General features: G+C 44.6%; 1 protein-coding gene across 1 annotated transcript in view; it reads left to right on the forward strand.

Annotated features, from left to right (window-relative positions):
- Positions 1-1,947: 1,947 nt before the first annotated feature.
- The window catches only part of PCSK2 (proprotein convertase subtilisin/kexin type 2), a 195,255-nt gene continuing 171,859 nt past the window's right edge, over positions 1,948-25,343 (forward strand). Inside the window, exon 1 of the mRNA XM_075925556.2 lies at positions 1,948-2,317. Coding sequence (XP_075781671.1) covers positions 2,138-2,317 — 180 coding nt within the window. The 5' untranslated portion in view covers positions 1,948-2,137. The remainder of the gene's footprint in view (positions 2,318-25,343) is intronic.

Here is a 25,343-nt window from a genome sequence, read left to right on the forward strand (position 1 = left end):
ATGTCCAAGGGAGACCCAAGCTTGTTCAAAATGACACTCAGATGATTCATTCTTTCATAACTGTGCAATTGGATTATTGTAATGTTCTGTTTTCAGTTTTTCAAAATGTCACTGCTCACATGCTTACTAGCACTATTAGAGATTTTAGCAATTTAAATCTTGTTCTCAGAGAACTCCACTGGCTTACATGCAGAGGAAAACACATCTAAAATTCACTTTATGATATGTTTGGCCACCTTTGGCACAAGGCCATCCAATTCTACTGCTCCCAAATACTAAGCACTGAACTTTTGTTGGCCTTGTACTAACTCCAGATTTCTTTTTGTAAGAAAAATGAAAGGAATGTAATTGTTGGGAAAGGTAATGGATTGGTCTGAGTAGGGGATATTTATGCAGAGGAAGGAAATCAGTAATTTGTCATAATGAATCAGTTTCCATTTGGTTTCTGGATGTTCATTCTATCACTGTGGTTATCTGTTCCTTCCTTTTAAGGTATATTAGGATAATGAAAATAGACACCCTTTATACCTTTAATCTTGATTGTTTTACAAATTCTTTTAAGCAGATAGTTTTAATTTCTACTCCATTACCACCATTTGTAAACGGAATTACCACAAATCTAGCGCTCTGTTTATTTCAAAGTTAATAACCACTTTGCACGCTCTCTATAACAGACACCTGTAATATCTCAAAGGAGTGTATTTTCTCTGTTCCTCAGGGATGGCTCTTCCTCTTTAAAATAGGATAGGACAACTGAAGGAATTTTCCTTTCTGAGTGATACATCTTCAGGATTACCCAAATGTAACAACTACCATAGGACAGTCTTCTGTGCTATTTATTCTCCATGGAATTTTGAAAATAGATTATTTTCAGACTTCTAAGGCTTGCTTTCTAAAGAACACCCTCTTAAAGTGGTATCCTTTATAGGAAGCTCTGTTCATGCATTGTGTGTTCCCCACCCTCATCCTTCATGGCCTTATTTAAATGACCATATGCTTACAACTTTCACAGCTTGTATGGTTTGTTTCTCTTCCTCTTACTGTGCTGGAGTAGAGAAAGTAGATACCCTTTTAAGAGTTTGGTGGACTGAATATACATGCAGGTAGGCTGTACACATAATGTAATGAAAAGTAGGACACAAGAATACTTCTCATGCCCATAAATGTGTTTGCTTCCTCATGCAGCCAGCAATAGGGGAAGCCTAGTAAGTCTACTACAGTAACTGCCAGTAAGTATATCGCTCATTTCTTTAAAAGATCTGAATGGGGGTGGCTTCGTTTGACACCAGGGGCTCAGGCACGAAGGTTTGGTTTGGCTATTTCCCTCTGCACCTGGCACAACTTTGTAGGCTCTTGGGGTTTTCTGCGCTGCTCAGCGTGCACCCAGCGAATGGCCAGCAGAGACGAAATTGCACCTGCACCTCTTCGCGGTGCACATAACACAAGGGCTGTGTGAGCATGAACAGACGCGACGCCCTATCCTCGTGGGGGGGAAGGGGAGGGAGCCAGGTGAGACAGTGGCACCAAATGCCCTTTCCTTGCGGTCCGAGAGCCTTCTCCAAATCCCTGCTGGGGCTCGGAGCCACGGGGCTGGCTGGGTTTGGGCTAAGGCTGGGGCAAGCCCGGGCACGGATGCACAAAGCGCCTTGCCCTGAGCCTTTGGGGGACGGGGAGCAGCTCCCGCCTGCGTCCCCCCAGCCCCTCTCTGCTGCCCAAGGGAACGCAGCCCTTCGCCTCCAGGGCCACCGCGGCTGCGGGTCGCCGCGTGTCTCCCCGGGCTGGAGGAATTCTCCAGGGTGCTGAATCAGGCCGCCGCGGGCTCCGCTCGCCTCGGGTTAGGCAGCGGCCGTGCGGGGGGGAGCGGAGGGGGGGAAGGCTCCCCCCCCCCGCCCCCGCGCCTCCTCCCCGCACGTGATTGGCAGCGCTGCAATCTCACCTCCGCCCGGTTGGTGCTTTCCTGGAGCCGCCGCTGAAGTAGCGGCGAGGAGGAGCTGACAATGCAGATCTGGCCGCCAGCCCCCCGCGCGCAGCCCCGCCAGCCTCCCCGCGCCAGCTGCCGAGGGAGCGCACACGCCGCGGCCGCCCGCTGAGCCTCCCCTTGCAGCGCCGCGCTCGCGTCCAGTCTCCCCCTCGCACCATGCAGCCAGGCGGCGGGGCAGGGTGGCGGGTCGCGGGGCTCTCCCTGCTGGCGCTCGTCCTGCTGGCGTCCGCGCAGAGAGCCGTCTACACCAACCATTTCTTGGTGGAGCTGCGCCGAGGGGGCGAGCCCGAAGCCAGGCGGCTAGCTGCGGAATACGGCTTCAGCGGGGCGCGGAAGGTAAGCGCCGCGCTCGGGGGCAGTGCCTGGCCGCGTCAGGCCGGGGTGGGAGGCACTGGTTTTGATAACAGCCGCTTGCACGCTGGGGAGAGCGGGGCACGCATTTCTCAACCCAGCAGACTACGACTGCAGGCACTGTGCCCCCCACCCCTCCCCACACATAGGCTGTGCAATTAAATTGCCCTTCAGTGTGTGGTAAGGTCATGCTTGGAGGGTGTGGGGCTGTGCCCCTTGTATTCACTGAGAAGGGATCGTCTTCAGCAAATCGTTTCTTTGAACACACACCCCTCCGTTAGCCCAGCGAGCAAGTTAATGCAAAGGAATGAAAATAAACCAGGGCCGCTTTAAAATTGCTCCCTCTCTCCTGAGGTGTAGCATCCTGAAATAGTGGCGGTGCAAAGATCCATTACGAGCTACTCCTCAGGAGTGCCACTGTATGACTCAGATCAGTGCCTCTTGGACTAAAAACAAGGAGTTTCCCCGCACGATTAGTTTAGTAGCTGCTAATTGCTCTGTAAACATCCTCCAATTCAACTCCCATCCTGAAATACTCTTAGGCAATTTCTGGGGGTAAACAAAAGAAAGCCTGGTGCACACCCCGGGGCTTCCTAAAACCTGCAGGCAATGATCAGAATTTGAAACGGCTTAAAAACGGCACCGCTATAAAAGACTTAAAGGTAACTAGCCGAAGGAGCTTACATAACTTGAATATGAAGCTTCACACTGACACTCAGAGAGCCAGGCTGACAGAGGCATGGACAGTCATGCTCCTCTCCAAGAACAATGTTAGATTTTAAGACTAGGGAACTTGATAAAATGTAACGCATTGACCCTATACAATTGTTTGACCGAGAGCACTTAGAGCACCTTTTGACATTGTTTTGTTTCTGATCGCTGTGAAGTGCACCCAAGCAAACACAAACTGGCAATCTCTCCAGATCAAATGTTAATTAAACCCATAGTACGTGTCTTATTCCAGGTTATCTGAATAATAATAATAATAATACTAATTAATAGTAATAATAAATTTTAAAAGAACAGGTTTGATTAAATGCTTGAAGTCAGTGCAGCTGTCAGTCAGGGTAAGGACAAACTGGTGTATATGCAAACAGGGAAAGGGACTGTGTTAGCATAGCTGCTCTTGGGTGTTTTTGTTTTCCCAGTAGTTATGCAATAAAAGAGCCTGATCCAACTTCCCCTGTAATGAATGGGAGTCTGGTCATTAACTTCAGGGAGTGTTGGATCAGGCCCTTCCATTTAGATCACAACCAACGTGCAATGAGACTGGCTTCTCCAGAGCAACTAACTGCATCTGGGCTGTATCGTGGCAGCTCCACTGAGGTTTCATTAGAGAAATGAAGGCAAAATAAATTATCACTTTGGCCTCTTTCCAGCTCTGCCTCTGATACTGTGCTGGTTGGTAGTGCTGAAATCCTTCTGTTAGCAACAGGAATTTGCTCTTTGGAAGGGATCCCATGGCTGAGCAGCTGGCCACTGCTGGGGTTTGTTGGATGTGACTCTTTGACCATCAGTCTCCATTGCACTTCCAGCCTGCTTCCTCACCACCCTGTCCTGGGACCTGTCACTGTTGGTGCTGACTAGCGAGAATGGGGGTTCCTGGCAGGGCTTATTTTCACCTTTGTTTTTTAAAGTGTATATTCTTGTGACCCAGGTAGGGGAAAATTCAGAGGACAGTGAGAAAGAAGTGGGGAAAGGCTACTCTGGGAATCTCACTCTCAAACTATTCTGCTGTAGTTCACATACTGCACTGGGAGACTGCTAGGTTTTGGGGTACCATTCCCAGCCACCCTGTGCTTTCTCTCCGTGTCCCGCTCTCCCTCCCCCTCTGCTCCAGAGGCACAGAGCATATCAGTGCAGTCTTTTAGATGTGTTTCATTTAGCCAGGTCTGTAGTAGAGGATAACACAAAGGAAGCTGATTACTCTTTACTTTGACGGGGAATCCTCACTATGCCTGTCTGTCAGAGTTTGATGGTGCTGATTTAGTGCTCCAATCTCTGCTTCCTTTTATGCTTTTTCAGTGTTTGTGAACTGAGGAGATGAATCTATCATGTCTTCATTGGTCTTATTAAGTGTCCTTTCATACCTTGATCCTGCAGAGGCAACTTAGACTACTCAGTGCAAAAAAGTTAAAAGAGGGCATACGTATATGCAGAATCGGGGCCTTCAGTTCTAAACTCTTCAGGATAGGTACCTACAACTATGGCACTATATACATAATAAGCAGAGCCAATTAGTTTCAATAGATAATTTTATTACAAAGTATATAATGAAACATCCAGAAGATACCAAAACAATTAAACCATATCACAGACAGTACAGATTGTGGTTACATTTTTCAACCGCAAAAGTTATTTTTGACAGGCTGGCAAATTATTCACTTAAGCCAAATTTTGCTCTCTGTACTCATATTGAGTAGCACCTCACTCTGACACTAATCAACCTTATTTCAATGGGGGTTTTTTTTTGAAGGTGCTTCTCGCCAGGAGTAAAGCTGGCATATTATAGCCCTTGTTTTGTAACATACTTATTTGGTGTTATATCTGTCTCTTCACAGGCACAGAATATCATATATGTAAATATATAATATATATGGGAAAGGTTGTTTACTGTTTACATAATCTGATAAATGAGTTACTAGGCTGTTTACTGGCACAATTCCAGTAAAACATAACTGATGAACTTGTTGTGAGGGGTGATATTATGCATTCTAGCTGTTTTTTGACAGGTCAAACCCCCTTCTGATAGGTCTACCATACAGGAAAATAAAATATGTTCTTACCTGTGGTTACCCGACCATTGTTACTTAACTGAGGCTGAAATATCAGTGAAGATACAGCAACTTCTCTTAACTCTAGCCAGAAGCTCAAGTTCAACACCCCATAGGCTTTAACTTCAGCACCAAATCTGAGTAAGTTATTGTCCATATTTGGACAAGTGGTGAGCTTCAGCCAACTTGAAAATCAGATGTCTAAATGTAGAACTGGCACTCTGGCATTCAGCATAGATTCTTGAAAATCTTAACTTGAATTTATCCTATCTCAAATAATCCTAAACACAGTCTCCCTTCTTTGCTTTTACTTTCATTCTAAATATGTATTTGGATCTATAAGGATTAGAGCTCTCCACCGTATCTGCATGTTCCCGAAACAACTCCTCATAAAAATTCCTCATAAAATGGTCATTGGTATAAATGGTCACAATCATTTCTTTACATTCCCACTCCTTCCAACCATAAGCATTCAAAAATAACAAAAATGTTCTGAGGCCTCATGACTTGTTTTTGAATCCTTGAAGCACTGTTGTGGCATGTTGTCATGCTTTTGCCTACAACCCTGAAGGCTATGAAGATGAAAATGATGAAACCTGAGTGTCCGGTGCCTAGGACTTGAAGAATAAAATGAAATATTGTTAGACTCATTATAAAATTCTGAACTTGGCAACTCTGCATTATTCATTACATAAAAAGACTGTTAAATTATATCATACAGCTGACTTGTACTTTATAAAATCCATAAATTGTAGTTGGAAAAATAAAGATTGTCGTCTAATCTCTATCCATAGTGAAGCAGGATTGTTATATATTTCATTTTTCCTAGTGTTTGTATTCTCTATTCAAGAAAATTAAACTTTGGTTTATGAAATAAAGCAATATTCACAAATAGCTTTTCTCAGTAAAGATTCCAGAAACTAATCTCTAAATTCTGCTTCCTGATTGTGGCAGCCTCATACCCAGGTCTTAGTTTTTCTATCATGGAGCAATTGCAGATAAGTCACAAAGGTTACATAATCATTACAGATGTGTGTAGGTTTTTAAGTAACATATATTACCCTTTACAATTTGTTTTCATTAACTACACAATATCTCATATTATGACAAAATGCCACTGTCTCTAAATATTCCACCTTTGTTCATCTTGCAGAGACGAAATGCTTTGAGCAATTAGTGGCCAGGGTTCTAAAATTTTAAAACATGTTGTAATTGCTGCTTCCAAACTATGGGCCAAATCCAGCATTGCTTGACAAGATACCTACCTGAGTAGGCAGCTGTTTTGCTTCCCATTTTGCTTAACATCAGCTGGCCTCGCTGTCGGTCTTCATTTATTCTAACACAGTTTGGGGATCTGCTCTGAGTGCAAGGATTCAAGAAAGAGCTAGATACGTTCATGGAGAACAGGTCCATCGATGGCGATTAGTCAGGATGGGCAGGAATGGTGTCCCTAGTCTCAATTTGCCAGAAGCTACCAGGGCAATGAGGGGTGGGTCACTCAACTATTGCCTGGTCTGTTCGTTCCCTCTGGTGCACGTGGCATTGGCCACTGTTGGAAGACAGAATACTGGACCGTTGGTCTGACCCAGTATGGCAGTTCTTATGTTACTACATTTAAGCAACCCTGCCAATGACTACCTGGCACTGCTTAGTGTGCACCCCCTTTCCTCTTATGGGCCATGGCACAGGCTTGAGGAGGGTAGTGTTGGTCAGGAGTGGAAATCTAGATGAGTGGCAGCCTGACAGATTTGTAGCTATGGAAGCTCTTTATGCAGGCCCGCCAATAGGAGAGTGGGGGAAAGGGACAATTGCCAAAGGGCCCAGGGACTCCAGCCTATGCTGTGGTAGTGACAGTTGGGAACCCCCAGCTGAGTAGCAAATACTGCAGGGTTGGGTCTGGGGAAGGGTGGGAGATGTGGCTGCAATTGGTGTGGGGCTCCTCTGTTCAGTGGAGGGACTCCTTTGGGCAGGTGGGGGATGGGGCTACGACTAGCCAGGACATCCTCTGCTTGAGCGGATGGCGCTTGAGGTTTCATTGGGGGAGGGGCTTTTGGCTCTGGCCAAGTGTGTGGGGGGAGGGGCGGGGCAGGAGTCCCACTGTTCTGTCTAGGGATCCGGAATTGCCGTCCGCGGTTCTGTCTTTATAATGGGCAAAATCCTCCCTACTCTCTCTTCCAAAATGGCCAGCCTCCTTCTTCCTTCTCATTGGTCCTGTTCTGTGTTTGTCTCTGAATAAGCAGGGCCTGAGTTGTTTTTAGATCTGTGCCCACTTCACACCAAAAGCTATATAGTTTTCACAGTGGCCAGATCTGGATCAGTTCCTAAATCTAGAGAGAGGCTTGTTTTGGGTTACATGCTTAGATTATAATGCCTGAAGGGACCATTGGGATAATCTAGTCCAGCGGTTCCCAATCTTTGCCAGATGGGGACCCATTTTGACAATTCAGGAAGACTCGGTGACTCGAGGCAATTCAAAAACTGGGGGAAGGGGAGGGGACAGAGCCATCAGGGGAGACACTTGGCAACCCTTTTGAAATGTAATGGCGACCCATATATGGGTTGTGACCCATAGGTTGGGAAACTCTGATCTAGTCTGACCTCCTATATCGCACAATCCACTGGTTTTTTATTAACTCCTGTTTGAAATGTTCCTTCTTCCTGCATTTCTTGCCTTGAAAATGCTCATCTATACAGTGTCACTATTTTGGGAAACTTCTGATATCCTGAAATAGCATTTTCTGCATCTTAACTGTAAACCCTTTATTTTAAAATATAACAAGCTTGCTATTCTGATGTCCCTGGAAACATCGCTCCACAAGGAGTAAGGGACATTTCAAAATAGTGGTTTATTTCAAAATCTGGTGCTGTGTTTACAGCACCAAATTTCAAAATAAGCTATTTTGAAATTGACTCGAAATAAGCTACGCAATTTGCGTAGCTCAAATTGCATGGCTTATTTCGAGCTCAGAGTTCAGTGTAGACACACCCTAAGTGATTTTAAAGAGGGAATTTTGTGTGAGTAAGAACTGAAGGGTTTGCCTCTTTACAATTTTACTCAAATGTTTAGGGGACTGTTTGAAGGTCAATGTTCAGCCAGACTTTTACCTGAGCTATGGTACATGTACCGTCTCAATTTTTTGAACACATACTTGTAACTGCACTTTGTGGGCAAGTGCACTTGAGCAGAGTTTTTACATATTTCTAACCCTAGAAAGTGCTGGTTTTGAGCAGGCAAAGTTAGAATGTTTACTATCATGGGAGCAGATCTTTGCATCAGTTAAGTGCAGGTGAAAATGTATGCAGATGCAAAAGAAGAGAGCAGTCTTTGGAAACATAGTCCTTTGTGTGTACAACATAGACAGGCGTTTCTGTGTGGTTTTGTTCCCACTGATGTCAGTGAGCTCAAGATCAGGCCTAAAGCCCTTCCACACCCTAACAGGAGTTCATTGATCAATTGTCCACCCATTTATGTAATCTTGAAAGATTAATTCACTCAAATATTCGTTCATTGTGAAAATAGGAAAACCTCACATTAAAACTATAAAGAAATGATCAACCACAGATACACATTGATACATAAATGTCATGAGAAAACCAAGGCTTTCATTTCACAGATTAGACTTTAATAATACAAACTTCATTAAAAGCTACAAAAAGGTAAATGTCCTATGTAGTGTCTGAGCAGCAAGAATTATCCAGCAGGGAATGATACATATGCTCACATATCTAGGAGTCTGAACTGATATACTCAGAAGATAGGAAGCAATTAGCCTATAGGCAATGTATGATCAGGCTGCTGGAATTGCACACTTCTGGGTTCTGATGAACCATTCCTCATGTTAGAAAAAACAGAGAAGAAAGTAACTGAGTAGAGAGACAGCAAAATTTTGAGGGATCCTTCCAGTTAGAAAAAAACATTTCGTTGTATCCAGCATCCAAACACTATATCAAGCAGAGCGGGCTATTCTGCTCTCATTTACATCAGTGAATAATTCTATTGATGTTAGTGGAGTTAGTCTGGTATGGCACGGGGTAGCTGGAAAAATCACCTGACTCTTAGGGTGTGTCTAGACTACAGGTTTTTTTTTTTTACAAAAGTTGGCTTTTGTTGACAAAACTATACCTGCATCTACACTACCCGCTGCATTCTGTCGATAGCAGTTTTGTTGACAGCGGTAAACCTCATTTTACAAGGAATAATGCCTTTTTTTGAAAGCACTCTTTCGAAAAAAAAGGTGCTTTTGCATGGAAACTGTGCTTTTTCGAAAGAAAGCATTTTGACTCTCTTTCAAAAAAGCGGCTTTCTTTTTCGACAATACTGATCGTAGTCTAGATGCTCTTTTTCAACAGAGGCTTTTCAACAGTATCTGTCAACAAAGCCTCTGTCGAAAAAGGCGTGCAATCTGGATGTAGCCTAATGTCTGGAAGTCTGTTTTTGCATTATTCCATGGATGCAAATATTGAACTGGTATGGCACTTTAAACTATTCAAGCACAGAGAAAAACAAGCCAGTTGTCACATCTATGTGCACAAACACATATAGCATCAAACAAAAAGGATTTGTGACACAGATAAAGAACATCTATGAAACAACTTCTCATTTGCTATGGACCTGAGTAATGCAATATTCACTGGAAGTGAATTCTGTATTTAAGGTTGAAATAATTATCTGCTCAGCTGTAGCTTTTTAATTTTGTTTAAGAGCCTAGAATGTAAAACGAGATGTTTCTACTTCCCTATTGCTGTTCGCCTCTGTAATTGCATCGGTTATTGTTTAGAAATGCGAATGATTTCTGTTTTCTAGCAAAATGCACACATTCAAAGGTTGCTTCTAGAAGTAACCCCATCAGAGTTTGTTGTTTATGTGCTTGTAGATTTGTAATCATAAAGACATCCTAATGATATAAACTCTGGCTGCTTATGCATTTATCATGTTGTTTACCACATAAACTCTGGGTAATGTTACATTTATAGCAAATCTTTCAGTATACAGGGAACATTGATCATAGGGCAAAGACCCAGTAAAAACATTATGGATCTTTTTTCTTGTTCACTTTTATTTTAAATAATACTGGCACAACTGGGAACGCACACTTACTTATTTTTCCTTAAGAATTGTGTTCATTTTTCTCGGTGTGAGAGAGAAAATCTTCAAGAGAAGAAATATAAACATTGTTAGTAACTCTTAAAGTAAATGGAGGATTTAAAAACAATGGATCAGATCACCTACTGGCATGTATTGGTCTAATTCTATTTAGGTGAAGAGCAGACCGGATGAATGAATGTTGCCTAAGAGATGTGATAGTTTGGTATGTAACTACAGAGTCTTTCCCAAAACTCAGCCAGCCCAGCTATCTAGGCAGCACCCTCTGGAATTCTGAGGAGATGAAGAATCTGCCCCCACAGGAAAAACTGCTCAGTGTTTGCCACTCCTCATCGGAGGCTACATTAGCTCTGCCTGCTCGTGCACTGGGGCTTTGTAGATAGATCCACCATTCAGAGGCTATAAGAACTGCTCCCACTGATGGAGCTGGAAGAGTTTCTTGTGACCCCCTTGTTACAGAGGTTTCATGTCTTCCCAGGAATAAGCATCTTGACAAAGGAAAGTGCCTAGCCCAAGATGCACACATTTTCAGATGCCTAGAAAAAAGCCTGAGCTAGGCTCCTAGACTCCCTGTACAATAAATGGGCAAAACAGGCACCGTAGACTGTGATTTACAAAAGCCCGTATGGCTTGGTACTGAGCTGCCTAAGTTACTAGTGGGAGATGCTGGCGAGAGGGGTATGTGTTCTTATCAACAGCTAGGGGAGTCTCATTGCCCACCCGCCAGTCCTGCCAGGGGAGGGGAACTGACACCTCATTGCTAGATGCTTCCGTATGATCAGCCTGTTACCCCAGCTGCCAGTGGACACCAAAGACCACCTGCTTCCTCCCTGGTGTTATTACTGTGAGGAACATCTGCCAGATAGAGAAGCCACCTAAAGAAGCCTCTGTGATGTGGTGATGGGTGAGGTCCCCAGGATCAGGAGTGGAGATGAAGGATTGATGTATTGAACTGGGTTGGTGGGAACATGCCTGAGGGGCAGTAAATGTGGAATTTCTGGTAGGGGAGGGAGAAGGAAGAATAAGCTATTTATGGATTTTTTTGTGGGCAGGAAGGTGCAGGGAAACTGTTTGAACCAGGGAACACCACACATTTTGTCATCAGAGGCTACATTTTTTTGAGGGAGTTCCTTAACATTTTGTGACACATCATAGCCCACTGCTTTCTGGCCTGCCCAACTCTCACACCACCATTTCCTTACCACCCACTCAACCTCTGCAAAGCTTTGATCCACAGCATGCAGTGAGCTCAACCACTCTCCCAAATCTTTCCTCTCGCCTTCCTGCCTCTATAACAAAACCATTACAGCTCTGCTGTGGCTGCTCACGTGGGCTGTGTTAAGATGTGCTACCTAGGGTGATAGGGTTGATACAGATGAAGCAGCTCTTTCTGTTTCCTTCATCTTCTCCCTACCTATTTCCGTCCTGGAGTTTCTTTAGATTATTCCATTCTTGGCTCTAGGCTACAAGATCATGATTTCAATACCAGAACTGGATAAAAATCAATCAGACTGATCCTCCTTGACATACGTGGAGTTTCATGGGAACTGAATGTGTCCCAAAGTGCTGACGCTGAAGTGCTATACAGAAGAGGGGGATTGTTGCACTTTGAAAAATGCTGTCTTTTGAGATTGAAGTTAAAAATCCCACTGCATTGTGGAGGAAAATAGGCCCCCGTGGTCAGGATGATATAGATACACTAGAGCAGGGGTTCCCAAACTTTTTGACATGGGGACCAGTAAATCCATTCACGAGCTTTTGGAGGACCGGTAACATATATTTGCATATTCAATAAGCAAATTATGAATATTCAAATAAGTTGTTTCTGGTCCTCCCAAAGCCCCCAGTGCCAGCGTTAGCAAAGCTTTTGATACAGTCACCCACAATATTCTTGCAGCAAGTTAAGGGAATATGGTTTGGATAAATGGACTGTAAGATGGATAGAAAGCTGGCTATATCAGGGTTTCCCAAACTTTTTACTTTAGTTGGAACCCATTTTTTTCAGTACTGTCTTTTGCAGCCCAAAAATATAAACGCATATAAAAAAAAAGAATGAAAAATGAATACATTTTCAGTGTTTCACCCGGCTGCATCCTCCACCCAGCCTGGGCCAGGGCTTGGGGGACCCGGTGCTACATGAACACTTCAGGAGGTGGGCGCAGGAGCAGATTGGGTTTAGGGTATCTGGCTAAGAGGGAGGGTGCAAGGAGGGCTAGAGTTGCCAGGTGTCCGGTTTTATACTGGACAGTCCGGTATTTGAAGGTTTTGTCTGGGAAAGAAATTGAGAAATTACCAGACATTTAAAATGCCTGGTATTTTCTAATTAGGTATACGTTTTATTATAATTAGGTGTATTAGTCCTTAGCTGCTTGGCTGGTAGATGTGCTCATGCTGTCTGAGTGTGTCTACCTGCCAGGCAGTTCACAACTACTCCAGGGAGGGTATGTGGGGGATGGAGGGAGCAAAATGGAATCCCCGGCCAGACTCACTTGTCTGCCAGGGTCTGCATGTGCCCAGGTCAGTCCCGCTCCCTGTCCTTTCTCTTCCCGATCGCCCCAACCAGCCCTGCTGCCCCTGTCCAGCCCTGTTTCCAGCAGCCGGTTCCCCCCGCCACCCACCAATCTCCCCCTGTCAGCCCCGCCCCCCCACCAGCCCCGCTGCCCCCATCCAGCCTTGCTTCCGGCAGCTGATTCTCCCCTCCTCCTCCTTCTGATCTTCCCCAGCCAGCTCCCCCTCCCCCTGTGAAGCTCTGGTTCCGCCGCTTGCCCTCTCTGATCTCCACTGCCAGACAGCTCCGCTACCCCCAACCCTGCTTCTGCCACCCGCCCGCTGCCCCCCATCTCTGCGGGACAGCCCCACTGCCCCCAACCCTGCTTCCGCCGCCTGCCCGCCTGCCCACATGTCCGGATCTCCACGGGACAGGCCCACTCCCCCACTCCTGCTTTCGCTGCCCACCCGCCCAGATCTCTGCGGGACAGATCCGCCGCTCCCAGCCCTGCTTTGGCCACCCACCTGCCTGCCTGCCCGCCTGCCTGGATCTCCACTGGGAGAGCCCCGCTGCCCCAGCACTGCTTCCTGGTGGCCAGTTTCTCCCCGCCTCTTCCCTGCCCACCCCGCTCTGCTCTCCTCCCAGCAGTCATGCTGAGGCCTGGTAATTTTTCCTGTGCCACGGCCCATAGTTTGGGAAACGCTGCACTAGAGCCTTTGATTGATGATCACCCAATAGTGATGGGTGAAAACTGATGGTCAGAGTCCAGCTCCTTAAACTACGTGATTCTATCACGGCACCAACCGAATGTTTTTGGAATTAATTTGTTGGCAGACTTGACTGAGAAGCTATGACACTTTGGGGTTCAGACCATGCCAGGAAGTGGTTGTCACGACCCTATAACTTTGTAGAGGTCTCTGTGCTGTGTGGCTTGATTCAGATCCCTGACACCAGCAGCATAGTGACCTTACCTTTGCTTCCACCAATCTGGTTACTTCTAGTGACCAACAAGCCTTTCCTGCCCAGAGTTTTCCCCAAACTGTCTCCTCTGCAAAGCTCAGCCCTTGCCCTGCAGCACTCATGCAAAACCTTATCCCATTCACTGCTCCTTTACAGAGACAGTCCACAGCACTGGCCGCTTAGTTGGACTGAGGATTTTATCCAGTGGTCCTTTGTCAGGCCGCAACACACAAGGCCCAAAATATTTCATTTCTTTGACTCTTGAAGTGAAGGATGCCTCTGTTTCCGCTTACCTTCCCCCAAAGTACATTGATGTTGTTACAAGATCCAGAAGGCTTCCTGTTCTTCCATTTCTATGGACTTTACACTCTCCCTCCTAATTTGTATGTAAAAAGGATTTCCATTGTTTTGATTCCCTAGTGCTTAATTTACATTGGAGATAGATAGATAGATAGATAGATAGATAGATAGATAGATGCCTTCCCTTCTTGTTGGGAAAACACCCGCTTCTTCCATTAGTCTCAGAGATTAAAGCAAAATATTAATGAGTATCCACAATTTCCTTACATTTTATAATATTAATCATCAGTATGCCACAGGCTTTCAGGAAAAATCTTACTTGAGACACTTTTATAGTGCAGTAACATTATAGACCATCACTTGATTCAATTGCTTACTTTAGGGGTTCAGACAGTGGGGTTTCTGGACCTCAAGTGCCAGAGGCCAAGAATTGACTGGACTTGGAGATCGACCTTCTATCTCAGTGTTAGACTTGATCCTTCCAAACCAGGACTCTGAGGTATGTTAGCTGGCATTGTGGAGATGCTTGAATTTCTGTTGCACCTCAGATAAATCCAGAGCTGCTAGTCTGCCACTTTTCAGGAGAACTAAATTCTTTTTTCACTGTAGGGGATAATCTAGTGTCCTGTATAGTTTCCCCTTACTGAGCAAACAAGTTGTAAGATATAAGATCTTGCCTATATATTAAACATTTGCTGCTCTAACTATGCTAGCGTAGTTTAAGTGGCAAAACCAAAACAAAATACCCCCATGTATGTTATATCAATGTAATAAAAGTACTGATTCTGATTCAGCAAAATCTAATAAGCTATTGTAGTGTAATAAAACACATGTGTACTTATATCACCAAGTACTTGTATCACCTAGTGAGGAGGGCTTTAAAATAGGTTTGCTGGGGGAAGCTGACCATCTGAGGTAAGCTCTGAGGTAAGTGGGGAAGTGGGATACTGGGAAGGAACACAAGGAGGAAGGAGCAACAAAGGAGAACCCCTGATTCGAATGGAGAAGGTAGGGCATTCAACTGGTTTTCTAAGATGTTTATACATGAATGCAAGAAGCCTGGGAAAAAACAGGAAGAATTAGAAGCCCTGGCCCAGTCAAAGAACTATGATTTGATGGGAATAATGGAGACTTGGTGGGATGATCACATGACTGGAGCACTGTCGTGGAAGGGTATAAACTGTTCAGGAAGAACAGACAGGGGAGAAAAGGAGGAGGAGTTGAACTGTATGTAAGAGAGCAGTATGATTGCTCAGACCTACAGAATATAGAGGGAGAAAAGCATGCTGAGAGTCTTTAGAGGCAGGAGCAACAGATGTGATGTTGTGGCCAGTGTCTGCTATAGACCACCAGATCAGGTGGATGATGTAGACGGGGCTTTCTTCATACAACTAAGAGAAGCTTCCAAATCACAAGCCCTGGTTCTCATGGGGGACTTTAATCATCCTGAGATCTGTTGGGAGACCAATACAGCAATAGACAGACAATCCAGAAAGTTTTTGGAGAATGTTGGGGATAACTTCCTGGTACAAGTGCTGAAGGAATTGACATGGGGCCATGCACAGCTTGACCTGCTGCTCACAGACAGGGAGGAACTAGTAGGGGAAGTAGATTTGGGTGGCACCCTGGGCAGCACTGATCATGAGATAGTAGATTTCAGGATTCTGACAAAAGGAAGAAAAAAGAGAGCAGCAAAATACACACCCTGAACTTCAGAAAAGCAGACTTTGACTCCCTCAGAGAACTGATGGGCAGGATCCCTGGGGATGTGAACATGAAGGGGAAAGGAATCCAGAAGAGCTGGCAGTATTTTAACAAAACCTTATTGAAGAAACCATCCCAGTGCACAGTAAGAAAAGCAAATATGGTAGGCAACCAGATTGATTTACCGAGGAAATCCTTGGTGAGCTTAAAAACAAAAAGGAAGCTTATAAGAAGTGGGAACTTGGAAGATGACTAGGGTGGAGTATAAATATGTTGCTCAAGAATTCAGGGGAGTAATCAGGAAGGTGAAAGCACAATTGGAATTGCAGCTAGCAAGGGATGTGAAGGGTAACAAGAAAGGTTTCTACAGTCATGTGAGCAATAAAAGGGTGATCAGAGAGGTTGTGGGGCCCTTACTGGATGAGGGAAGTAACCGCGTGACAGATGACATGGGAAAAGCTGAAGTACTCAATGCTTTTTTTGCCTCTGTCTTCACAGACAAGGTCAGCTCCCAGATTATTGCACTAGGCAACACAGTATGCAAAGGAGGTGGGCAACCCTCGGTGGAGAAAGAACAGATTAAGAACTATTTAGAAAAGCTAGACATGCACAGATCCATGGGTCCTGATTTAATACATCTGACGGTACTGAGGGAGCTGGCAAATGTCCCAGGTTCAAATTCGCCTTGGTGGTGGTTACAATTGCAGTTTTTCACCATTATCTTTGAAAACCTGTGGAGATCGGGAGAGGTCCTGGATAATTGGAAAAAGCAAATGTAGTGCCCCTCTTTAAAAAAGGGAAGAGGGACAATCCAGAGAAGTACAGACCAGTCAGCCTTCCCTCAGTCCCCAGAAAAATCATGGAGAGGATCCTCAAGGAATCCATTTTCAAGCACTTGGAAGAGGGGAAAGTGATCAGGAATAGTCAATATGGATTCACCAAGGGCAAGTCATGCCTGACCAACCTGATTAGCTTCTATGATGAGGTAACTGGCTCTGTGAACATGGGAAAGTCTGTGGATCTAATATCCCTTGACTTTTGCAAAGCTTTTGAAATGCTCTCCCACAATATTCTTGCCAGCAAGGTAAGGAAGTATGATTTGGATAAATGGACTGTAAGCTAGATAGAAAACTGGCTAGTTTGTTGGATCCAACAGGAAGTGATCAATGGCTTGATGTCTGGCTGGTGGTCAGTTTCAAGCGGCGTGCTCCAAAGATCAGTTCTAAGGCTGGTTTTGTATCAACATCTTTATTAATGACCTGGATGAGGAGATGGATTGCTCCCTCAGAAAATTTGCAAATGGCACTAAGCTAGGGGGAGAGGTATATACGTTGTAGGGTAGGGATAAGATCCAGAGTGATTTAGACAAATTGGAGGATTGGGCGAAAAGAAATCTGATGAGGTGCAGAGTCCTACATTTGGGACAGAAGAATCCAAAGAATTGTTATGGGCTGGGGACCGACTGGCTAAGTAGCAGTTCAGAAGAAAAGGACCTGGGGGTTACAGTGGATGAGAAGCTGGAGATGAGTCAACAGTGTGCCCTTGTCGCCAAGAAGGCTAATGGCATATTAGGGTGCATTAGGAGGAGCATTTCCAGAAGATCTAGATAAGTTATTATTTCCCTTTATTCAGCACTGGTGAGGCCACATCTGGAGTATTGTATCACTTTCTGGGCCCCCCACTACAGAAAGGATGTGGACACATTGGAGAGGGACCAGCAGAGAGCAACAAAAATGATTAGGGGGCTGGAGCACATGACCTACAAGGACAGGCTGAGGGATTTGGGCTTATTTAGTCTGCAGAAGAGAGGAGTGCGGTGGTGGGGATTTGATAGCAGCCTTCAACTTCCTGAAGGGAGGTTCCAAAGAGGATGGAGAGAGGCTGTTCTCAGTAGTGACGTATGGCAGAATAAGAAGCAATGGTCTCAAGTTGCAGTGGAGGAGATCTAGGTTGGATATTAGGAAAAACTTTCACTAGGAGGGTGGTGACGTACTGGAATGGGTTACCTAGGGAGGTGGTGGAATCTCCATCCCTAGAGGTTTTTAAGTCCTGGCTTGACAAAGCACTGGCTGGGATGATTTAGTTGGGATTGGTCCTACTTTGGGCAGAGGGCTGGACTTGATGACCTCCTGAGGCCTCTTCCATCCCTAGATTCTGTGATTCTATGGGTGTGTCTAGACTACATGCCTCCTTCGACGGAGGCATGTAGATTAGCCAGATCGGAAGAGGGAAATGAAGCCGCGATTATTTTAATCGCGGCTTCATTTCCCTCTTCCGATCTGGCTAATCTACATGCCTCCGTCGAAGGAGGCATGTAGTCTAGACACACCCTATGTGGCTGCACTAGGGCTTTTACCAGCTAAACTAAGTGGAAAAAAACCAACAACCAAACTCCCTCCCCCCATACACTTTAGTGACATAAAAACTTGTTAAGCATGGACTAAGTATAGGTCTACACTTTTACTGGCGCCTATAGTTGAAGCTTTTTCTTCTCAAGCATTTGCAGGCTTATTCTAAAAATGTTCTACCCATTGCAGCTCTAATTTAAAATAGTTGCAGTGATGTGCTTGCAAAGTAGTTGCTGCCTTATAACTGGAAATTTCTTTGGTGGATTATTTCAAGTAACAAATCCAGAGAAACTTGTCAGCTGCTCAGAGGCAATTTCATTTATTTTTGGGTTCGTGAAATTAATCAGATTATTATTGGGTATGATTCATTGAGCTGTAATTAAAAACATCATACGTCAGAACAGGAATAAGAACTGCTCAACTGTTTGTCAGTCTCTCTTCATGGGATTTTCAAAAGTACCTAACAAAATTTGGAGTTCATCTTTTAATGTAAGTCAATGTGAGCTGGGTGCATAATTCCTTAGGGTGCTTTTGAAAAATCCTATTTGACAGTGATAAAATGAATGGAGATTTTATTGTAGCTCAAGTGGTGAGTGTCTGTACTTTGGAGTAGGTGGGTCTGAATTCTGTCCCTGTTTTTGGTTGAAGATCTACATGGCCATCATATGTAATTGAGCAGCAAACATGGAATCCTAGTTGGCCATAGAGCTCTTAACATTATTATGGAGCTGGATGCACTCAATTGAACTCTAGTTGTCTTTGTTCAGTGTTGGGGGGCTTAGTGATAGTAGAATAAGGAAACTGGATGCTAGCTCATTAGTCTCATGTTTCATTTATTTATCCATTCATATGTTGTGTGCATATAATAGATGTTATGTTCTTAACTTACTTCATTGCCCATTCAAAACGAATGGAAAGAATGACCTAAATTCCCATATATAACCAGGTGTCAGGCATCATGTGATTGTTTCTGCTAAGCCCGAATCAGCTAGAGCATTTACTCACCTGTTCAATAGAAGAAAGTAACTTTGCAAGGTCACACTCTATTATGCCCAAAATTAGGCAACCAGGATTTAAAAACTAACACAAAAAACATCTGAAACTGTTAAAAATACAGTTTACTAAAAAAAGAGAGAAATGGACAATATTATTCAGTATTGTTCAGATATTAAACTAGAGCCAAATGGGAGAGACTCTGATTTTCCAAGTTCGTAAGGAAAAAGAATGTGTGTTATGCAGTCTACTCTAGTTGTGTATTCTGTAGCCATTCTCTTATCTTCTCATATAATCTTTGTGGAAGTTCATGTGTGAAATTAATGAGTCTCTTCACAGTTATTATTCCTAGACCATGAGCTCTCTGGGACAGAGACTGCCTTTGCTTTACTTGTTTGTACAATGCCTAGCACAACAGAAATCGCTGACTAGGACTTAAACATGTAACTGCAACGTAAGTAATTAATTATAAGTTGCTATATGATGCACATATCATACTTTGCTTGATTGCTAAATGTCTAGTTACGGAGCTTGAACCAACTGCCACTGAATATGAATTTTTAAACTTGGGTTAGAGGTATTCAGAATCAGGACCCAGATCTACACTCAGTTTTCTTAAAGCCTCTATCATTAAAACGATAGTGTTAGATGAAACCAAAGCCTCAGCTCCAAACAGGCCTGAAATTTTGGATGTTTGAGATCCATATCCATATTTTACATTGTGAGAGAATCTCAAAAATCCAACAAAACTGTTTTTTTCTTCTAAGATGCATATACATTCAAACTCTGTCATGCAATTTCAAGACACAGTCTGCCTGTCTGTCTTTATTGAATGTGTTTTACATACTGTACCCTGGTAGAGCGTTCCAGGTTATAAAAACTGAAACATGCTGAGCAGCTAATTAAAAGCCTACATTTGCCTCGATTGATTGATGTAATTTAAGAAAAATAACATATCAGCACATACTAGATTAACCTCAATTTATGATGGCAATGAACTTGACATTTATTAATTGGTATTAACAACTATTAAAGACTTATTCTGCAGCTTCCTGAAAGGTCAATAAGCAAGGGTTCTTGATTGTGGGGTGCCATTCCCCCCCCTTAACCACCACCACTCTAGCAACAGTGAGTTTAGTTCATCTTCTTTGTTTCCTATAAGAAGAAACTCTTAAATCTGCTGTTATTCCTGACAGAGGGCTAACTGCTCTGTTATACTGGTGTGAATTTGAAGTATAGGTTGGACCTCCGAGGTCCAGCAACCTCGGGACCTGAGCAGTCCTGAACCAGGGAGTTTGCCAGACATGGGGAGGTCCTTGCTCCCTTGCTGACTGCACCTCTCACGGGCTCTGGCATAGGCTCTCCACTCTGCTGCCTCAGTGTCTCCTGGGGTTCCCGGCAGGACCGTTGGCCACTGCCAGCCTCACTACCACAGAATGTTCCTCGGGTTCCTGGCTGGGCCCACCCAGCTGCTGCCAGCCCCAGGGCCGCCCAGCCTCCCCACCCTGCTGCTAGGGCTGCAACACTGCTGCTGGGGATTCCAGCCACCCACCTTCGCCAGCCCTGCTTCAGCCAGGGGGTTCCCTGGCAGAGGCTGTCCAGTCATTCCGGCTTCATTGCTGCTGGGGCTTTCTCAGGGTTCCTGGCTGGGGCTGCCACCAGGGATTCCCCGCTGCAACCAGGGATTCCCTGGCTGGGGCCAGGACTCCCCTGTCACATGATCCAACTGATGCTGGGGGTTCCCTGGCCAGGCGGGAGCTCTCAGCTGCTGCCTGGCCCCACTAATGTCAGGGGTTCCCCAAATGGGGATGGGACTCCCCAGGAACCTTGCTGTGCTAACATTAGGGTTCCCTGGCCAGGATGGGAAGAGCTCCCCAGATGCCATCTTTCCCAGCCAGGGCTCGCCAGTCCCTGTGTTGCTCCTGCCTGAGGGGCTCTTTGATCCAGCAACCTGCTGGACTACAGATGCTGGACTAGAGAGTCCCAGATTTGGGAGGTTCAACCTGTACCTCCTCCGGGTTCCGGTGAATTACTTCAGGCTCATGCCAGTGTAAATGAGAGCAAAATTTGGTCAGGAGATATAATGTGGCAATGCTAAAGAATGACAGTAAATCACTTTCATCTAACACTAAACAAGTAACTTTATTAGAAGAAAACAGTGTTACTGCCTGTATATGAATTCTGAGGCCTTCTCTACACTAATCCCTGTCACTAGTCTAATTTATGTCACTTCAGCTACACAAATAGTGTAGCTGAAGTCAACATACTTACCATGGCATCTTGAATGCAGTAAACTCAGTGGGGGCTGTTCTCCTGTGCATGTCAGCTATTCTTCTTGTCCTGGTGGAGTACCAGCAATGACGGGAGTGCTTGGAGATCGATTTATGGCATCTTAATTAGACACACTAAATTGATGGCCAGTGGATCGATCACTGTAATCGTAGTGGAGATAAGCCCTGAAGCTAATATGGGCCCAGCTTTCAGCATATCTTTTCTTTTTGCTATGCAAACAAGCAGATCACTTCCATCAACTAAGAAAATGGAGGAAAGGTTATTTAGCCAAACTGGCCTTTGCTCAGCAGGGGCTGCTGGTTTTGCTGATTCCATTCTTGCTTAAGTAGGAATATATTAGGTACCTCGAAATTCTGAGAAGATAAAATGCTAGGAGAATTGCTTAAGTTAGTAACATGTCTTTTCCTTTAGGCAGATGTAGCTGGTATGTCAGTGTTTTTGTTAGAATGTGTGGGGAGAAGCCAGGGACTAAGCACTGTGTGTGGGGGTGGGGTGGGGGGAATTGGGGTTGTGGCATGGAGGGTTAGGGACAGGAGGAGGATTGTGACTGCAGAAGGGCAGGAAATGAGAATGAGTGGTTAGGCAGGACTTGGATTGGTTGTTTGAGAACATTTGCATGTTACTCGCCCCTGTGGATGGTGAGGAGTGGGTGAAGGGGGATGACAAGCAGCTACTTTCTGATCTTGGGGCAGATCAGTGTGAGGTTTCCCAAGATGCACTGCACAGAGATTTGGAGCTCACAGCACAGGTATTTTGGTCACTGAGGGGAAATAATATATGTGCTGCCAGAGTTGCCAGTTGAAGAATTCTGGGCAATTCCTGGAGCCAAGGTTGGAGAAGTTTGGGAGAGATTGAGGAGACACTATAACATGGGGATTGTTGTTATGTCTTGGGTGGCAAGAGATGGCCCGTGTTCAAATCCAATTTTGCCCACTCTGCAGAATGTATTAACCGTGGATGTAGGAGTTTACAATCAATTTGTTTTGGCAAATCACTCAGGTGGAGATGATCTGGGCCTTAATCCTGGTGTACACCTCATACAACCTATGGGTGCAGATTTAGACCTCAACACAAATTTGTGTCCAAGAGCTGTCATAGTTTTCTCTGATTTGGCTGAGCATCAGAATAATTGCTACACTGACAATATGAAAGCTAGTAATAAGTAGTGGAAGAACATTAATGAGTAAATTGGAGGGTTCATAGCTGACTGAGAAAAGTGCACTGTATGGCATAGGAATATGACAAGCTCTGCCACCTCATTTCTTGGAGGTGGCATACATTTATTGGAGAGAGGTCAGAAGATCTTTCTCTCAGACATAAACCTCTCACTGTTTTGGAACAGAAACCCTGTCTGTGATTTCTCTTCCTAGCCCTGCTCTATTCAGTACAGGTATTTAAACTGCCCTTATCACTGTAGTGTCTGAGGCCACGTCTACAGTATAAACTTAAGCTGACCTGTATTAGGTTGACTTACAGACACTACAGTAATTACTGTGGTGATTCACAGAATCATAAGACTGGAAGGGATCTCAAGAGGTCATATCCATTCCTCTGCACTCATGGAAGGACTAAGTATTATGCTCGACCATCCCTGACAGGTGTTTGCCTATCCTATTATTAAACATCTGCAAGGATAGAAATTCTACAACCTCCCTAAACAATTTATTCCAGTGCTTACCCTCCCTGAAAGGAAGGTTTTCCAGTGCTCAGTCACTTCTCTTGCTGCAAATTAAGCCCATTTCTTCTTGTTCTATCCTCAGAAGTTTAAAGAGAACATTTTTCCATCCTCCTTTTATAACAGCTTTTATGTTCTTGAAAACTGTTATCATATCCCTTCTGTCTTCTCTTCTCCAGACTAAACCCAGTTTTCAGTTTTCCCTCATAGGTCATGTTTTCTAGACCTTTAATCATTTTTCTTGCTCTTCTCTGGACTTTCTCCAGTTTCTCCACATCTTTCTTGAAATGTGGCACCCAGAACTGCACATAATACTCTAGCTGAGACCTAATCAGTGTGGAGTAGAGAGGAAGAATTACTTCTCATGTCTGTCTTATAACACTCCTGCTTAATACATTGCAGAATTATGATTGGGTTTGGTTTTTGTTGCAACAAATTTACACTGTTGACTCATATTTAGCTTGTGGTCCACTATGACCCCCTGATCCTTCTCAGCGGTATTCCTTCCTAAGCAGTCATTTCCCATTTTGTATTTGTGCAATTGATTGCTCCTTCCTAAGTGGGGCATTTTGCATTTTTCCTGATTAAATTTCATCCTCTTTACCTCAAGCCATTTCTCCAGTTTCTACAGAGCATGTCCACCTGCCCTTTTTCTCTCGGCGGTAAGCATCCTCACCAGGAATGTGTCCACCAACTTAATAGGGGCAGTCGGAGAGCTCAGGTTCTCAGCTTCACTTATTGTTCTCCACCCGATAGCCCTGCTCCCCAATTCCCACTGGTAACCTAGCTGTTTTCCTGCCTAAGTTCTCAGCTCTCCACTGGAATGAGACAGCTGTACCAGTCTTCCTGGCTTTCCAGTCCCCACCAGGAACAGGGCTTCTCTGTTCACCACACCTCACTGGAAGTGGACTACCCACATCCCTTGGTTCCCTCCTTCCTGCTGGGAACAGGGCAGCCACCAGGGATGCGGGAACATTTTTGAAAGTTGGGATAAGGCTAGGGAGGTGTGCTGCGGGGGGAGGGGGGGTATCAACTGAGGCAGTTTGGCTGGCTCTATGTGCAAATTGCAGGACATGGTATGGGCAACTGTATGACGAATGATTCCTGCCAACAGACATTAGAAAGCATTAGAATCTTCTCACGTTCCACCTCACTGCTGACAATATCTTCTGTAATAAAAGACCTAAGCCCTGGTGCTAAAATGCCCTGCACAGATCTGCCCGGAGAGTACACAGGCAAGAGGCTGCCAGATGTAGATCTCCTCATATGGCAGTCATAGTTCTGTCCCAAGCCTCGAAGTCGTCCACGTCTCTTACAGTCACACCTCTACTGAGCAGAGCTAACTACTGTCCCTACTGTTTAGTACAGCTACCCCTGGCTCCAACCACACTCACTTTACCTTGAGAGCATGCAGATAATAAATGCTTAGATTGCCTTTATGTCTCAGCTTGCTACTGACAACACTCTTCATAACAAAAGCCCTGTGTCCTGCTTATTACATAGGGTATACAATTCTGCATTGAAATGATACATAATGGCACCTGAATGTTCATGTTCACTCTTCCTTTTGTTTACATACATTGGAGGGTGCACAAAACAGCTCTCCTTATATCTACAATCATAGACCTGTCACATACCACAGGGTACTCTGCAGTCCTCATATCAAACACACCATTACTTTACAGCCCCAACTACTTCTTCCAACCTTTAGTGTAGGTTCACCTAACTGTCTGCTCCTAGAGTATAAGGAAATAATTTTTGTTGGCTGCCAGTTGCAGGAGACCAGAAGGAAGACGGCATAGACAATTGTCCTGCCCCCAGCCTCTCTTTGTCCTTTAATAGTGATTAACTCCTGTAGGCGAGAGTGAACGGGTTGCAAGAGGAGGTGAAGAGATTGTACATGTCATAACTATGAGGTTGGCAGAGTAAAGGTATGTTGCATTGGGGCACTGCTGAAAGAGGGCAGAGTTAAGGTTGCATAGGCATTTCCTGGTTCTGAGATGTTTGAGTTTTGCTCAGGTCAGTGTTTGGCAAGGGGATGACATACTGCCAAGCAACCCTAACTATGTGTTAGCATTTTTGTTAGTCTCTAAGGTGCGACAGGACTACTCATTGTTTTCTCTGTAAATGATGGAATTTTACTGTTGAATTTAATAATCCACCGCTGAGCCCCTCCAAGGTATACAGAAAAGTAACAGAAATAGAGCACACTCAATGTACTGAACACAATTATATAAATAGGAAGGATATCTGAGTCCTGAAGCTATGCACTGAGACTCAGTACAGAATGAATCCTGAGATAATGAGTAAGGATAATGCAGCTGACCTTTAACGGCCATGGTGGGACAGGAATGTGAAAGAAAGTTATGCAGA

Source organism: Pelodiscus sinensis, chromosome 3, assembly GCF_052426305.1.
Source record: "Pelodiscus sinensis isolate ZL-2025 chromosome 3, ASM5242630v1, whole genome shotgun sequence".
Taxonomy (NCBI): Eukaryota; Metazoa; Chordata; order Testudines; family Trionychidae; genus Pelodiscus; species Pelodiscus sinensis.